Raw genomic sequence first — 16,811 nt, 5'->3', positions numbered from 1 at the left:
GTAGGTGCTGAGCGGGGGGAAGGTGGGCAGGGGGTAGGGCAGGGTGCGGGGTTTGGCCCCCACGTAGACGTTGGGGGGGGCAGGTCAGGGGCTGGAAGGGAGGTGCAGGGAGCTCGGGGAAATTGGGGGGTGCCGCTGGTTGTTGGGCGGCAGCAACCAGCGCCCCGTGGCTGCGGGGAGCCCCTGGGGGGGGAGAGAGGCAACAGCAGGGGGTCAGCCCCCTCCGCAGCCCCCCTACCTTTCTCCTGCTTCTCGGGGCGGGGGGGCAGTGGGGCGGCCCGGGCGCGGGTTGTCGCCCCCAGCAGCGACCCTGCCGGCACCCCACACCTGCAAGAGAGATGGGGGGTCAGGGGAGGTGGCGTGACCCCCTCACTGCGGTGTGGGGGCAGCGTCCGGGGGTCCCTTACCATGGCTCGGGGTCTCCATCCCGAAATCCCTTGGCGAAGGGGTTGCTGGCGATCTTCAGCTGGGTGATCTGTGGCGGGGAGCGGGGTCAGGGGGTCCCTGGGAGGGTACCCCGGTGTCCCGACCCCCCCCGCCCCCCGTGCTCACCCGGTGGTTCTGGTAGGCCGTCACCGCCATGAACTGGGTCTCGGGGAAGCTGAAGGACTTGAAGTTCTGGTGGGCGAAGCGCTCGCTGTCGCGCCGCGGGTCCACGAGGACGACGTGGAATCGGGGCTGGTAGCGGTGCATGGAGTTGAGGATGATCTGGGCGGGGGGAAAGGGGAAGGTGGCAGGAACCCCCCCCCGTGCAGGGGTGCATCGTGTCCCCCCCCCATCGCCCGCCCCACGGTGGGGTCCTCACGTGGCCGTTGTCGTCCAGGAGGTTGTTGGTCAGCTTGAGCTTGTCGAAGGAGACGATCTGCCGCATCCACTGGGCGCCCTTGGCGGGGGAGTCGGGGTGGAAGTGGACACGTCCGGGAGCTGCCGGCTCGGCCCGGCCCGCCGCCAGCCAGGAGGAGCTGTGGAAGGCGTATCTGCAGGGTGGGGTGGGGCTCAGCACCCCCAGATCCAACCCCCTGCCCCCATCACCCCATCTCCACCTGTATCTCTTGTCGTCAAGCGGGATGAAATCCATGAGCAAGACGTAGTCAGCCAGCGGATCCAACCCCGACAGCTTCACCTGGAAGGTGGGAAACATCCTCCTGCGTAGAGAGGGGGGGGTGGGAAGGTTGTGCCCCCGCCCTGGCAGCCCCCCGTGCCCCTCGGGTGCCAACCTGCCCGCTTTGGTGACGATCATCTCGGTGCCCAGGCGGTTGAACTCCTCCCAGAGGCTGCCCATCTCCAGCCGTGCCACGGCGTGGCACACGCGCCGGTTCTTGCCGCTGGCCCCTGGCCCCTCGCCAGCCCACCCAAGACCAGGGGCACACGGGGATCCCTCACCTGCAGCCCCCAGGAAGGCTGCAGAGGGATGAAGGGGGTGTTGGTCTGGGGAAGCAGACCTGGTGTGCGGACACCGCATCACACCCTCCCTCTGTGGAGGGATGGGAGGGTTGGGGTGGGTTTTATCCCCCTCCCTATTGCAGTCCCACTCTTTTGGGGCTGGGTGACCCCCCCACACCTTATAACACTGTGGGACCCCACCACAGGACCCCACCAGTGGGACCAGGGAGCGTTACCGCGGGTGAGTTTTACCTGCCATGGGTGCAGCAGGAGGGTAGGAGGTGTCCGTGGCTCTGTCTCCAGGCATGGTGGCAGTGGGGACCCCTCTGAAGCCCCGTCCCAGTGCAGCGCTGGCTCTGGACTGTCCCCCACAGCCTGCCAGGGGTTTTATGCCCCAGCTCCGGCGTGGAGAGGCGGGGGCTGGAGCTGAGGTGGTCCTCAGAGGCTGGAGCACGGCCCCCTTCCCTGACCTGCCTTGACGCGATGATGACGGATAGGAGGTGAGCGGTGGCACCGCTGGGACCACCACTGATCCCCAGCTGGGGCTTGGGGCACCCTGGGCTGCAGAGAGACATCTGTTTTGGGGTCTCCATGTCCCCTTTCTATCACAGATCTGAGCAGGGGAGATGGGGGCTGCTCCAACCCCCTCCCCCCGGGCAAAGCCCCTCTCTGCGCGCTGCCGTCACCACCCGATATTAAAAATCACAGTGAGGTGTTGAGGCATTGGCTGTTCTGGCAAAGCCTCTGTGGGGTGGGAGGGAGGATCAGGCTGCTCCCTTCCCTAAACCCATCCCAGTGTGGGTCCTGTCTCTGGCCTGGTACCTGGGACCCCCCTGCCCCCCATCACCGTGTTCAGTACTGGCCTGACAGTGGGAGATGGATGGGGACAAGTTGGTGCCGTGGGGCTGAGGGATATTTGCAGGGAGGTGACAGACACCAGGGCAGGGGGCTATGGTGGGAAAGCAGGGGGCTAGTCCAGAGCCCCCCAGTCCCCTACGAACTGTCTCACTGCACACCACAGAGTGTACTCCAGTGGGATGAGGGATGCTGAAGCTCTGGGGAAGGATCTGGATGAGAAGGAGATGTCCTCATGGGGATGCTGGTGGTTTTTTCTCCCCATTGGTGCCCCAGTGATGGTGGCACTGGACTGAAATCCCTCCCTGCTTTGCATGTCTCCAAGCTGGGTCTCAGTCTTCCCTTCTGCCTTGGGGTCAACACTTAAATCCTTCCCATGCCCGTCGTAACACGGGGAGAATCCTGTGTCCCCCGTACGCTATAGGGTGGGGTCAAGGGCGCGGCATGGGCAGCACCGGATTTTGGAAGCAGGGCTGATGCAAAACGAGGGAGGAATCATCTCCCCAGGCCCCCCTCCATCCGTCACACCCGCACACGTGTCCCGCGCCCCGTGGAGCCGGCTCGGCCCCATCCATCTCCCGCTGTCAGCCGGGCCGTGGCCGCGGGGCCTGTATCGAGCGGGGAGATGAGGAGGTGCGAGAGGCAGAGCTGACAGCGGGGGGAGGATGGAGGGGGCTCAGCCCCCAGGCAGGAGTGGACCTGGCAGGGCTCCTCATCCACAGCTCCTGGATTCCCTGGGTGGAACTGGATGAGCTTTAAGGTCCCATCCAACCCAAGGATTCTCTGGTCAGCGTGAACGACCACAGGTGGATCTCCTGAACCCGCGCTGAAGTGTGCAATACACAAAATGGCTTTTCAAAATGAGCTCTTCTGGTCCAAAATGGGCAGGTGGAAACCAGAAAACCTTCAGAAAAGAGAAAACGCTGACTCTTTCCAACGGGGAATAATTGCCCCGGACACCAGGACAGGCTGGAGAGCAGCTGTGGAGGCCACCAAGGTGGAGATGAGCCATCAATGGGTCCTGGGTGCAAGGACACCCCCCGGCAGCCAGAGAAGAGCACTGGCAGCCAGTCAAATGACTTTTTGCAATGAACTTCTGACTCACAGGTGGAATGAGGAAGTAAGAGCTGCTTTGGGAGGGTGAGAAGGGGAATCGACCCGAGCAAAAGATTGTCTCACAAGGAACAGCAACCAGTCAGCACAGCTGGTGGGAAAAGGGAAGCGAGAAGGGAGGAAGCAGTAACACTCATTTGTCAACCAGACGTTTCTCAACATATTTTTGGGTCAGAGTCGGATCTTTATTTATTTTACCTATCAATTTTTAATTTTTTTTTTTTTTTAACCCTGAACAAGAAAAGAGGAAGAAAATTTCGGCAGGTAAAGTTATACCCTGGAAGTGTTCAAGGCCACATGTGGATGGAGCTTGGAGCAACCTGGGCTAGTGGAAGGTGTTCTTGCCCATGGCAAGGGTGTGGAACAAGATGAGCTTTAAGGTCCCTCCTAACCCAAACCATTCCAGGATCTAAGATCTGCTCTAGGGAATGTGTAGTACAAAAGAAAATGGATAATTGCAAAGATAAAGCAATAATTTCCTTAAGTATGTCCATTACTTAGAGTTAGTTTTTTTCCCTTCCCACATGTAATAAATAAAATATATATTATACAAAAATACAATTATATAATTAAATTATAATATAGAATTAGAGAAGAATAAAAAAAAATCTTTCAAATTCAAGTCTTCAGCAAAAATCCTTGATTTTGTGTTGCACTCCTCCCAGTCACGTGCATGTAAACAGCATTGCTCAGGCTCTGCAGGTATCAGTTCTGATGTGCCATGGGGACGCCATCCCTAAAATCCCAGAGAAACCTCGGGATGGATCCCAGGGCCCTTGGGGAAGGCTCATTCTGTTTTCAGGTGCCTCAGAGACCCTTTGGTGATTGGTCCCGTGGTGATGGTGTAAAACTTAAATCTTCCGGCCACGTTAGAGGGTGGAACAGGGAAAACTTCCTGATGTGGGCAAGACCAAAAGATGGAGCCTGTGGACTCCAGCTCAAGGACCTGTGAGTATCTTGGCTTGAGCTGTCATTATCCAGAGAGGGTGAAATTTTAATTGGTTTTGAGACAATTTTTCACTGGATGGGGAAAGTCATCCTTCCCAAGTTCCTGCAGAAACAGGAGCCTCTTCGTGAAGGTTTTTATGGGATATAAAAAAAATAACTCCGAGTTATTAAGGTCCTTCCTGAAGGCAAAACACACACTCCAGTACATCTGAGCCTTAATTTCTACCTCAAATTTTGGATGAATATTCCTGATATCAGCACACCTGGGAGGCACAAGGAAGTATAAATACTTGCACAATGCAAGTATAAATCGGATTAGAAGGAGATGGTTTTTCCTTGAAGATGCACATGGATGAAATTGCAATCAGGAGTGCTGGTCTTGTTTTAATTGATGCAAACTGATTGGAAATCACTTCAACAGGTCTGTTGCCAGTTCAATCCAGCACTAATTAACGTGGCAAATGAAGGCATGATGTTATTGTATTTTTTTGCCTCCACATAGGAACATACCCCTCCCACACACACAGTGTCATCCATTCCAGGGATGGGGCATCCAAAACTTCTCTGGCCCTGGCACAGGTTGCCCAGAGAAGCTGTGGCTGCCCCATCCCTGGAAGTGCCCAAGGCCAGGCCCGACAGGGCTTGGAGCAACCTGGGCTAGGGGAAGGTGTCCCTGCCCATCCAGGAACTGGATGATCCATAAGGTCCCTTCCAACCCAAACCATTGCAGGATTCCATATGTTATATTCAGATGCACCTGGTTCGTTTGATGGCTCCAGAACTCCCCCACCAGCCCATCTCCTCCTTGGCTCCCCCCATCCAGGCAAGGCTGATTTTCCATCCCAGCTGCAGTTTACTCATAATTCCTGCTTCCAGGTTTCAGGAGCGGAGTCATCTCAGCCTAGGACTCATCCTCTCTCCTTGTGGGCTTTGAATAAGTCACCACAGGTTCCCCTTATGGAGACAATGATATGTCTGGGGGCTTTGACTCATCTGATTTATTTCAAGCGTTTTTGTTTCAAAAAATGGCATGGATTTCTCCTCTTGCTGCGTGGTGGTGAAAGACTGGCAGGGTGACACAGCCACTTGAGACATGTGGGACTTATTCAGAGCAGACAAACTCCAGGCACAGGCTGAAGAGTCAGTTCGAGCCTGAAGGACTTAAATTCAGTTGGTAATTATCACCAGAGAAATGTAAAAATAATTTGCAGCAGGGGAATTCCTAAAGAGTTTTTCTTTCATCCCGATTAGCAGCTGTAACACTTCTCCAGATCCTGGTCTCTCTCCCAGTCCCTGAATCTCAGTTTCTTACATCAGTTCTTTTTAATTCCCTGTGATGCCAAGAGATCAATTATATATTCCAAGAGACAAATGTGCATACGTATAATTACATATATTTTTAGAAAAAAATTCTTATATATATTAAGAAATTATATATATATTTTCTTTATATATATAAAAATAATGTATTAAATTCTTTTCCTATAAAATTTGTATATATAAAATTGTATAAAATTTTTGTGTATATATGTATATACATATATACATACATACATACACACATATATATATATAAAAATAAAGAAGTAGGAAATAAATCATCCTGCTTCTATTTAGCTTCCTGAAAATCACTGAGTTTATTTAACTAACTGTATTTATTTATCAGTGCAGGTCTCTGCCTTAAGGAGCTGCTTCCAAAGCCATTCGTCAAGAGAGAAATTTCCTCCTCCAGGGGCAGGCAGTGACAAACCCCTTGGTCTTTCCATGAATGAAGATTATAAACAGCAGGTTTTTTTGCTCAAGTATTGATGCTTTTCATGAGGGGTAAATAATTCCTGCTTTCCACAAGGATACTGGGAGAAAATCGGATGAGGTGCTGGCACAGGTTTTGCCCAGAGAAGCTGTGGCTGCTCCATCCCTTGGAAGTGCCCGAGGCCAGGTTGGATGGGATGATCTCGGTCAGTCCTCAGGTGGCTCACTGAAAGGTCCTCTACTGCCTTTCCCAAAGATTTTACGGAATTTGAGTAGGAAAACAGGTGCCACAATGGAGATCCTCACCCCAGGAGGACAAGGATGAATACTCCTTTAGTTATTCAGCAGAGCACGGACCAACCACCTGCCTCTCGTCAGGGCAAAAAAATCTAATCCATACTTTTTGATTGAATTTATTTCCCTTCTATGTCTCAGATTCTTCACACAGAAGCAAAGTTTGTTTTGTTGAGTAAGAAAAAGTCAGGCTGAACTTCAGCTAATCAAGAAATCGAGGTCGGTTCTCCGACGGCGGCAGCAGATGTCGCATCCAGGCAGGTGGATGCTGCCCCCGGGGGAGGACTCAGCCCCAAAACCGCTCGATTTTTCATTATTCGTGACATCTCCGGTGCCGTGCCGGTGTCCCGGCCACCACTTCGCCCCCGGGATCTCCACGTGGGTGATGAAAAGAAGCTCTAAATCCTCGTTAACGACACCGGGAGACCAGACACGTCTCTCCTGGGACACCTGAAACGGGACGTCGGGTTCTGGGGATGAAACTCAGCCCTTCGGCCAAGGCTCATCCAATAATGATGATTTTTAGGTTTGGATCCGTCTGTCAGGAACCAGCAGTGCCTGCTCTTGGTTTACTCTCTGGTGTAACTCTGTCAAGCCATGATTAATGTTATCCAGGAGAAAAATCAATGTTTATTTATTCTATCTGTCATAGAGTGGGATTTCAGGAGCTGCTGATCTCTCCCCGGAGAGCGGCGAGAGGGAGCCTGAATTTATCTTTTATCTCCAAATGAAGCATCACATCTGAAGCAAAGTGAGGTGAGACAAATCCCAGCTCTTATTCCTACACCAGGAAAAAATGTACTATGCAAAGTCACGTTCTGCAGTGCTTTCACCTAGAAAAGATCTTCCTGGGACATGGGGAACAGGTATTTATTCTTCAAGTGCTCAGACTGGACTGGGAGCAGTCAAAAGACGGGGAATAATTTCATTTTTCCAGCAGTTATTGGGAAAATCATGGACTTCCGCGTATGAATGGTTGGAAGAGAACTAGGAGGAAGCCTTGCAATTTATTTGTGATTTATTCTGGCGTGGTATTTCCCCCCTTAATGCCTTAAATATCAACCTGCTTCCAAATATGTTGGCTGAACGGGGATACTGGTGTCAGGAACTTGTGGTTTTCCTCTTTTGAAGAGAATTTACCTTTTATTGACTGAAAGTTTTATAACCAATTGCCAAAAATTGATGTTCTTAATATTATTGATGGATTTAAGCCTGTTAAATTTTTCATTTTGAAAGACACAAAGCAGCTGAACTGGATATATGAAATATTCGGTGTGGTTGGAGATAATGAGATATTTGTGTCCGAGTATATTCTCCTGGGCTTCACAACCCAAACAGACCTGCAGGTGATGTGTTTTGTATTATTCCTTGCCATCTTAAAGGAATTCTGGGAGGAACGACATGAATCCGGATCGATCTGCACCTCCACAACCCCATGTACTTCTTCCTGAGCCACTTGTCCCTCCTGGACATCTGCTACTCCTCTACCATCGTCCCTCAAATCCTCTTGGGTTTCTTAGTGGAGAAGAAGGTGATTTCCTTCATTGGATGTGTCTGGACTTGTCTCCTGGCCATAGGGGCCATGACCTCAGGTCCATGGTCTGGACTCCGCTCTTGGATCCACTCCCAAGTTTCCATTGAGGATGTTTTCCATTCCAGCAGGAGGCCGGAGATTTTCTACAACGTATTTTAACACAAATAGTGAAAATCAAGTGAGGTGTGTTCTGCAGCCTATGCAAAGCTGCTTCTGTCTGTTCTGGAGAGCACACCGTTCTTGAGTTCCCGTTCGCTTCCTATTAAATGATCCCACAGAAATAATTTTGTACTGAGCTGTTTGTGGGAGTTCAGATGTCCACGATAAATCTTTCTGCTTTTTCAGTTGGTAAGTTCTTAAACTCTCTTACAGTGGTACTCCAAGACCTTACTGAGACAGCAGCACCTGTGCTAGAAGCAGTCGAGGTCCAGGAAGAGACTGGGACAAACCAGGACAGATCAGCATGGCTTCTGAGAGTTTTCCAGGCTTTCCCAAGGAGCGTCAGCAGCCTTGAAGTAGTGCCAGTGAGTCCTGATGTGTTTTTGGTGGGTCATTGCTTCAGTATTGTCCTTAACCCTGAAACTTTAAAACAAAGTTAACATTGTGTAATTTACCAACTGACTTGCATTCCTTAAGCTGAAAGTGTATTTAAGGAGTTTGATGTTTGTTTACAAAGAGAGGCCATGGAATGTTATGGTTTTTTTCCCCCCAATATTTTGAGGTGCTGCCCTGAATCAGTCTGTTTCTACCTCCCTCCTGGTAGTGGGAAGTTTCCCAGCAGTCCCACAGCAGCTCTTGGGCAGTGCAGCTGCCAGAGGTCCATCTGGACTGTGGGACAGGCAAAAACTCCACGGCAAAGGAGAACCTGGATTTGGGAGATGGAGAATTTAATGGCATCGGTTAGAGCTGTGCCAGTCCAGGGAATGCCAAGGAAAATCCAAGACCCCTTCAGTGGGAGTGTTTTTCCCGGAGGTATGGAAACACAGGCACAAGATTTTGGCAGAAAGAGAGTTCCAGAGATTTGGGGTGGTTTTTCCAGTTCCCTCTGTGAGTTCCCCCTCTCTCAGCCCCTCAGGCCGAGCAGGAGGTGCAGCAGCAGCAGCTCCAGGGCCGGAGCTGTTGGGTGGGTCTGGGAGCCCAGACTGCCATCCCAGTGCAGCCTGTCCTGCAGCCCCCAGGGAATATCCCTGCAGCAGCACCCCGGGAAGGGAGGAGACATCTCCTGGCACTGCTGGAGCTGGAGCAGGAGATGAGGCCCCATCCCCGGGGACATTCCCTGGGCCACGGGGCAGCTGGACGGGAGCTGGGGGGACTCCAACCCTTTGGGGGCTGCCTTGCCCTCCCTTGATTTTTCCCTCCGTTTTTTTGGGTGGCATGTCCACGTGTAAAGGGCTTTCTGGAAGCACCGAGCCGCTGAACTCGTTTTGTGCCTTCTTTGGGGGTGGGGGAGTCCGGGGGGTGATGGTGCCATCAGGGGCATCCCGGTGTCACTGGGAGAGCCATGGGGGGGGTGGGATGAGAGGGGTCATGCGGGGCCCACCCCTGACAGCCCCCAAATGCCTGAAAATTCATGAGGGGGGTATGTGTGTAAAATACTGCAAACTATAAACTTTCTCATCGTTATATTTATTGTTATAAAAATTGATTTCAAAATAAACCCTCCTATCTGCTGTATTATAGACAGATTTTAGACTATGATAAGTCTGAATATGGATCTGTAGGGTTTGAAAATACAAATCTACCGTTTGTGCGTATAAAGAAAACAATATAAAGGGCTTGAAAATGTAAAAGGTGACCTGGATGAAGGTACTAGGAACAGCCCCGTGTATTCAGATATTTTTCCTCTCTCCCTTCGCTGTAACTCCCCAAATCTGGGATCTGGGATTTCAACGGGGGCTCATTAATTAACCCGCGGTGCCCGCAAAGCCGCGCGGTCGCGGTGGCTCTTGGCGCTCAGTGCTGCCGTCTGCTGGGAACCCGCCGGGAGCGGGAGCGGCACCGGGAATGGAAGCGGGAGCGCGAGCGGCAGGAAACGCCGGGAGCGCGCGCGCGCGCGGTGCGCGGGACAGCCCCGGGAGGGGGTCGCGGAGAGCTCGGGGAGGAGCGGCGCCGTGCCGGGGGTCCCCGGGCTGGGCTGCACCGGGGAGCGCGGAGGGGAGCGGGGCACGGGGTCAGCCCCGAGGAGGCGACGGGTCCGCGGTGGGGGCGGCCCGGGCACGGAGCCGCGCTGAGGGAACGGGGGCGGGGCCGCGCGGAGGGGCGGGGCCGCAGGGACAGGCGGGCTGGGATTGGGCGGAGGCGCTCGAGTGCTGATTGGGCAGCGCTGCCGGCCCGCGGTATATAAGGTTGGGCGGGGCAGGTGCGGCCCGTTGTGTGTGAGGGCTGAGGGTGCGGCCCCGCTGCTGCCCGGGCTGCGGAGCTGTGTTTGTGGACTGGGGGAGCTGGGGGGCTATAAAAACCGTGGCGGGGGGTTTTCAGCTAAAAATGTCACCTCTGTCCCCTCTAAGTTATCCCAGGTTTTCCCAGCTGAAAGCTGCAAGGAAGCACACTCCCTTATCAATGATTTGCTTTAATTAACCAACTCAAATGAACAAATTAAAACCAAATCAATATTATATTATTCTCTTTAATCAAGATATATATACATATTGCAGAATACAAAAGAACTTTTTTAGCCCCAAAAACTCCTAAAAGAGATATATAGGGCACGGCTGCACTGCACCTCCAAACCAAGGAGAATCAGGAGAAAAGAAAAACCCAGATTAAGATTCCTTGGAGATTGGTGCAGCTGCTTCCATCCAAAAAAATCCTTGGTCTGCATGAACACCTGCCTGAATCCTAGGAACCTGTGATGTCATCAATATCCTCATGGTCCTTTTTATTAAAAGCAGATTTCCATGGAGAATTAATGAAATACAGAAAATTAAACTGAAATGTAAATGAACAGTTCCCCCAGCCCAGCAGGTTGCAGCATCCAAAAGAAAATGAACAGAAAGATTATGGACTGGGATCATCACCAATCCCAAATTCCTAGTGTGGAATACCACTCTGCTTGGTTTTATAAATCACCGCTTTTCTTACTGGACAAACTCACCAACTTTAGTTCAAATTCACCAAGTTCAGAACTGCGGCCACATGGATTTTGCAGCCCCACGTGCGTGGTGGAACCCAGGAAAACACAAGGGGTGTGGTCCTCTGGGAATGTTCACAAGGCACCACACAGATCCAATCTGTGACTACAGCCTAGTGGGAGATCTCTTCCCAACCCTTCCGGGTGTCCTGATGGACACACCCTGACACACAACGGGTTCCTCTGCCAGCTGTGTTGGGGAGTATCTGTAAGGTGCCACACAGAAAGGAGCCCCTTATGGACACAGTCTTGGGACTCAGGGGGAAAAAAGCACTTTTCACTCTTTAGCATCTCCCACTCCGTCGGCATTGATAGCAAACATGGCCTCAGCCTCGGGAAGACACGGAGAGTCGTAGATTTTACAGATCCTGGTCTCTCCCCGGCCTTTCCGCAGGTACAGTCTGACAGGGAGAGGGAAGGAAACAGGTCAGGGTGCACATCCTACTTCCAGAAAATCATCATAATCCATAAAGCACTATGGAAAGCTGTAGGAACATTCCCAAAACGTTCATTTCCCTGAGGGCTCAGAGTGGCACGAAATCAAAGCGTAGGCTGGACCTGCCACGGACAGATTACGTAAACCCCAGAATTAAAAACTACTTAGCCAATTCCACAAACCCCAAATCAGGCTCCTAGGAGGTGACCATCTCTCCTCTCACCTGGTGGTGGAAGCATGAGCGATGATATTCCCTCCGATGGGTTTTTTGGGATCCGCGGCGAACATGGCGGCTCCGTCCACCTGTGCCACCACCTGGTTGGTGATGACGACGGCCACACCAAACTGCAGGGGCAAACAACCAGAACCCAGCTATTTCCCACAGTCTGAACAGAAGGGGGGGAAATAGAGCCAGGTGCACCCCTGCTGTCCATCCATAACGGGGGCATCAAGCCCCTCCAAACCAAGGGAAGCAGAGACTGAGCGACAAAGCCCTTTGTACCAAATCGCTGGGATTCATGAGGAAAGCGCGGAGTTCTATCCGGGGAATGAAGCAGCGCTGTGTTACCTCATCCGCCAGGCGCAGCAGCATCCGCAGGAACCTGGCCAGGTGCATCTGCCTGGCAGAGAGCTCCCCCCTTCCCGAGTAATCCGTGCGGTACAGGGCCGTGGCGCTGTCCACGATCAGCAGCGCGTACCTGGCAAAGGCGCTCGGGGTCAGCAGCACTGCCAGGCATGGCCAACGCCTCCACGGGAGCGTGCTGGTGCCTGGAGAGCTGGGATACTGCTCCAGGTGGGGTGGCAGCTCCTCCCCACACAAGAAAACCCAGCAAACATAAAGAAACTCCTGTGTGGTTAAAAAATTAGGTTCATTGTGGCATTAGAAACGTCCTGTTTGGACAGCATAGGTACCTGTGGACAGGTTCCTACACACCCCATTCCACCATCACCTTCCATCTAACGCTGTGCAAATCTTACTTCCAGTCCCAGGTTTCCTGGGAGCTTGGAAATAATCAACATTATTTCTAAAAACAGTTACAAACCAAGCTTTAAAGTTGTTCCTCAGGCTGGCACTGAGGGACAATTTACTGTGTTTGTACAGTGACATCGGGCCGAGCCAGCCGCTGTCACCCCGAATTCCAGCAGCCAGAAGTGTTGCTGATCACTGACTGCCCACAGAGCTTGTCACCTGGATAAGCTTAAGGATAACCCAATTTGGGAACAGGATCCACAACATCAGAGTTCTTACCGTGACTCAGCCATCATGGCTGAGGCCTGATACAGCAGCTGGGTCTGGTGGTCGGTGTTGAAGCCCCGGGCATAGGCCACGTTGTCCAGGACGTCGCTGCCAGACAGGCCATACCTGGGGAAACACCAGGGGAAATAAAGATAGAAACCTCTAAGTGACAACTTCCTCCATAGAAGCTATCCTGCAGCTTTGCCTAAAGGCTGGAATAAAAACTCACGTTCCTGGGAGAGATAAAAACAGAGGGAAAAAATGCAACACGGGGGGATGAAAAGAGAACAGAATAATTGGAACCATTTTAAATGGATGAGAGGAAACAGCTTCAAGTGCTACCAGGGGAGGTTCAGGTTGGATATTGGGACATTTATTAATGGAAAGGCTGTCCAGCCCTGGCACAGGCTGTCTGGGGCAGTGGAGGAGTCCCCATCCCTGGAGGGATTTAAAGCCCTGTGGATGTGGCACTTGGGGACATGGGTTAGTGGTGGCCTTGGCAGTGCTGGGGAGTGGCTGGATCATAGAGGGCTTTTCCAACCTGAACAATTCCATGATTCCAAGTACTCTCTGTATACAGCCAGCACAGACACACCTATGACTGCTGCAAACATCATTTCCCTTTCTCATCTGTATCAAGTGTCATCAGTGTCATCCAGAGGTGTTTGTTGCCAAATATCCACTGGTGGGAGCACTCCTTTTTGCAGGAAAAGCCAGCAGGATTAGACCAAATTCCCTTCCAAGAGAGCTGACAGGATCTGGTACTGTCCCCAGCTGCTTGGGAAGCTCACATGCCCTTCCAGTAGCAAAAAGTGAGGGAAATCACTTCCTGCTGAGGGACAATGACACGAGAGCTGTGGGGAGAGAGCGGCAGAGACGGGAGAGGAACAGCAACACCAGATGTTTCCAGAGTGAACATCTGTCAAGTCAACCTGCAGGACCTGTGTAAAATGTCTTCCAGCTAAGCTGTGAGGAAATATATTCCTTTCTTCCCCTCACAGACCTTTCAGCCACAGCCAGGAGCCGCTCCGGACGGAAGGTCCCCTCTGTGTCGATGTACATGGCTTTTCCCTCTCCACCACCGCGGTCAATGGGGAGCTAAAGGAGAAGGGAATGAAGGAACATGGAATGAAGTGTCCATAAATACACCAGATATGGCCTTATACCCTCACTGATATCATACATAACATCATAGGTAACATCTCAAGTTACTGTAACTAAAGTCCCACTTAGCTGGGAAAACAAAAGGGCAGGTGCTCAACTTCAAGCTGGTAAGTTTAGGGAGTCAACAAAATTACCAAATTAAGTCCAAGCCTCTAATATGTTATGGAATACTAAAATCTCTTGAAGTCTGAAATTAAAGAGTACACCTGCTAAAGCTTGGAGCTTCTGGACCGGGTTGTAACAAACAGCAACCTCTGGAAAGCAATAAACCCTTAGAAAGTCAAGAAAAGTGCCCAAATTAGCAAATTCCCAAATGCTGTGGTGTCTGTACATTGGATTGTAATGAGGTGACCCACTCACCTGACAGGTGACTGCCAGTGTGTGACACAGCTGTGTCTTCCCAGTACGGAACTCCCCAAATAACTCTGTTATGGACCCTGTTTCTATTCCTCCTGAAGGGAAGAGAACAACAATAATAATTAATAATAAAAATTACAAACAAAAACCACATACAAAAACATTGCAATTACAGAGACTCAGTCAAACATTTAATTTGGCCAAAAGTTTCAGCATTAATTGGGAAAACTAATTGTCATCCTGAGGTTTGTTCATGTTATAGATAAAAAGCTGAGGTGTGTTTTTGAAGATGCTGCAGAGCTGAAATTATTTGGTTTATTTTTGGATTACCAGAAGAATGGTGAGATTGTGATACCTGGTTTTGCTTTCTTGAAATACGTCATGGACTAGAATAACCAGAAACATCCCCAAATGGACAGCTCTGGATCTTGCATTGTGACTAAAAGGCTTAAAAAGTATTTCTGCAGCTTCTAAAATGAAATCAATTATACAAGAGCAGTACTTGAGGAAATTTTTCACTTAACCACAACTTGTTTCGTGTGATTTTGTGCAAGGATCATGTTCATAGTAAAAAGCCCACCCCAATAACGGAGGTTAAGCAGTAAAGAGCAATAAAGTGATTACCCTGAAGCAGTTTGTCCAGTTCCTTGGAGCCAGTGGTGATCTGGATGATCTCCGACCTCCGCTGGTGGAATTCTGTGGCCGTGGTGAAACCCATGGGAACCAGTTTGGCTGCCTCAGCCTGAGGGAAAACCAAACAGAGCAGTGCCAGGAGAGCTCACCCTGTTCATTAGCCCCCAGTAATTAATATTTCCTGCTTTGGGGAGAAGCACCTGTATCATTCCACACACATTTTACTTTACAGACTGGGCACTAGTTGGTACCTCTGAACAGAACTGAAATTGTGCTCCAGGAAAAAGCTCCAACATCCATTTTCTGTGTTTTATGGAAATATCTTCCCCTTGTCCCCCACGCTTCCAGTTCACTTCTGTCCTGGTGGGTTTTGTCCCTTCTCATCAGAAGCCATGTCACACCTCTAACCACCTTTACCGCCCTTTGGAGACCTTCCAAAACCACCATAACTCTTCAAGCCAGTAGAAAGAGGCTTGTGGAATATCTTGGGTTAATGTTCCATAACATCCTTACCAGGATTTTGTCAGCTTTGGCTTCGCTGATGCCTTTGATGTTCAGCAGCTCCTTCTTTGGTGCATAAGCCACGGCCTCCACGGTGTGAAATCCAGCCTCTTCCAGCTTCTTCACATCGTTGGCACTTATACCACATTGCTGGGAGGGAGGGGGAAAAAGGGACAAATTCTGATTATTTTGGATTGTTTTGTTTTTTTTTTTTGACAGAACACAAACAAGAATTTAGCAAGAGTTTTCAGATACACCTTGCTTTTAAAGAAAAAGGTTTAGATGGGATATTGGGAAGAAATTCTTCCCTGTGAGGGTGGTAAGGCCCTGGCACAGGTTGCCCAGAGAAGCTGTGGCTGCCCCTGGATCCCTGGAAGTGTCCAAGGCCAGGTTGGACAGGGCTTGAAGCAACCTGGGCTAGTGGAAGGTGTCCCTGCCCATGGCAGGGGGGTGGTACTGGAGGGGTTTTAAAGTCCCTCCCAACCCAAACCAGTCTGGGATTCTATGAAAAAGACCAGCAGATCTCTGGAAAACTTACTCCAGAGACAAGTGGTCTCCTACCTCCAGCCTGGATATGAGCTGTGGCCCAAAGCTCTCTTCCTCTGCCGACGTGTCCGCGTTGGCCTCCAGCTGCATCTGCATGGCCATGGCAGCGAGGGGCCAGGACCCCCTGGAAGGGACCAAACATCTCAGGATCCCATTTTGGTAAGAGCTCGTGAGGTCACACGAGTCAGGATCATGGAATTATTCAGGCTGGAAAAGCCCTCTGAACTGGCACCAGCTGTCGTGGCTGGGCTGTGCCCCAGAGCCGCCCTCAGGACAGCCACCAATACCTTGGGAAGGGCTGGAAGGGGCTCCAGACCCTGCAGAGGATCTGTCCCACCCTCGGGAATGCTGAGCAGGATGGGAGGCACGAGCTGCCACGGGAAACTGAAGGAAATAAGGGAACTCGCACATTAAGGATACAGCACAGAGTTTGGATATTGTACTGACAGGACAGTGGGGGGATGAATTCCAACTGGCAGAGGGGAAATTTACACTGGATAATGGGAAGGAATTCCTGGCTGTGAGGGTGGTGAGGCCTTGGCACAAGTTGCCCAGAGAAGCTGTGGCTGCCCATCCCTGGAAGTGTCCAAGGCCAGGATGAACCGGCCCCCGCCCGGTGCCAGCCCGCGGTCTGTGGCTCCCCGGTGCCCCCGCCGTGTCCCCGCGCCGAGCCGGTCCCGGCCCTTTGTTCGATCCCCTCACGGCCCCTCAGCTCCCGCTCCGCTCCCCTCGGGCTGCCCTGGGCCGGCGCTGGCCCGGCCGCTCCCGGCACCGAGGAGGCCCCGGGGGAGCCCCGCGACCGCCCGGCGGGCCCCGCCCGTCTCACCCCGGTGCCGATCCCGATCCCGATCCCGGTCCCGTCCCGGCCGTTCGGACGCTCCCGCCGCCCCGTCACGTGACGCGCCCGCCTGCGCGCGCAGAGGCCCCG

General features: G+C 51.8%; 2 protein-coding genes across 2 annotated transcripts; both read right to left on the bottom strand.

Annotated features, from left to right (window-relative positions):
* Nucleotides 1–84: 84 nt before the first annotated feature.
* On the bottom strand, nt 85–1,690 carry TBX10 (T-box 10). Its single transcript, XM_027696314.1, has 8 exons — nt 1,636–1,690; nt 1,218–1,401; nt 1,044–1,145; nt 806–977; nt 553–708; nt 408–475; nt 239–327; nt 85–170 (listed from the first exon to the last, which is right to left on the bottom strand). The coding sequence occupies exons 1-8, from the start codon at nt 1,688–1,690 to the stop codon at nt 85–87; spliced, it is 912 nt and encodes a 303-aa protein (XP_027552115.1).
* An 8,795-nt stretch (nt 1,691–10,485) lies between these two features.
* Nucleotides 10,486–16,766, bottom strand: RAD51 (RAD51 recombinase). Its single transcript, XM_027696407.1, has 10 exons — nt 16,710–16,766; nt 15,899–16,007; nt 15,350–15,487; nt 14,828–14,945; nt 14,207–14,298; nt 13,686–13,780; nt 12,695–12,808; nt 12,014–12,143; nt 11,669–11,790; nt 10,486–11,410 (listed from the first exon to the last, which is right to left on the bottom strand). The coding sequence occupies exons 2-10, from the start codon at nt 15,983–15,985 to the stop codon at nt 11,287–11,289; spliced, it is 1,020 nt and encodes a 339-aa protein (XP_027552208.1). The 5' UTR covers nt 15,986–16,007; nt 16,710–16,766; the 3' UTR covers nt 10,486–11,286.
* Between the last annotated feature and the right edge of the window lie 45 nt (nt 16,767–16,811).

Source organism: Neopelma chrysocephalum, unplaced genomic scaffold, assembly GCF_003984885.1.
Source record: "Neopelma chrysocephalum unplaced genomic scaffold, ASM398488v2 Primary Assembly neopelma1_106b, whole genome shotgun sequence".
Taxonomy (NCBI): Eukaryota; Metazoa; Chordata; class Aves; order Passeriformes; family Pipridae; genus Neopelma; species Neopelma chrysocephalum.
This window is presented reverse-complemented; position numbering and strand designations above follow the sequence as displayed.

Coding starts and splice junctions, on each gene's coding strand:
- TBX10 (XM_027696314.1), bottom strand. CDS start 1,690: ATGCCTGGAGACAGAGCCACGGACACCTCCTACCCTCCTGCTGCACCC. Junction 328..407: donor GATGGAGACCCCGAGCCATG/GTAAGGGACCCC, acceptor TCTCTCTTGCAG/GTGTGGGGTGCCGGCAGGGT. Junction 171..238: donor CCCCGAGAAGCAGGAGAAAG/GTAGGGGGGCTG, acceptor GGCTCCCCGCAG/CCACGGGGCGCTGGTTGCTG.
- RAD51 (XM_027696407.1), bottom strand. CDS start 15,985: ATGGCCATGCAGATGCAGCTGGAGGCCAACGCGGACACGTCGGCAGAG. Junction 14,946..15,349: donor CCAAAGCTGACAAAATCCTG/GTAAGGATGTTA, acceptor GTTTTCCCTCAG/GCTGAGGCAGCCAAACTGGT. Junction 11,411..11,668: donor GCTCATGCTTCCACCACCAG/GTGAGAGGAGAG, acceptor TCTCCCTGTCAG/ACTGTACCTGCGGAAAGGCC.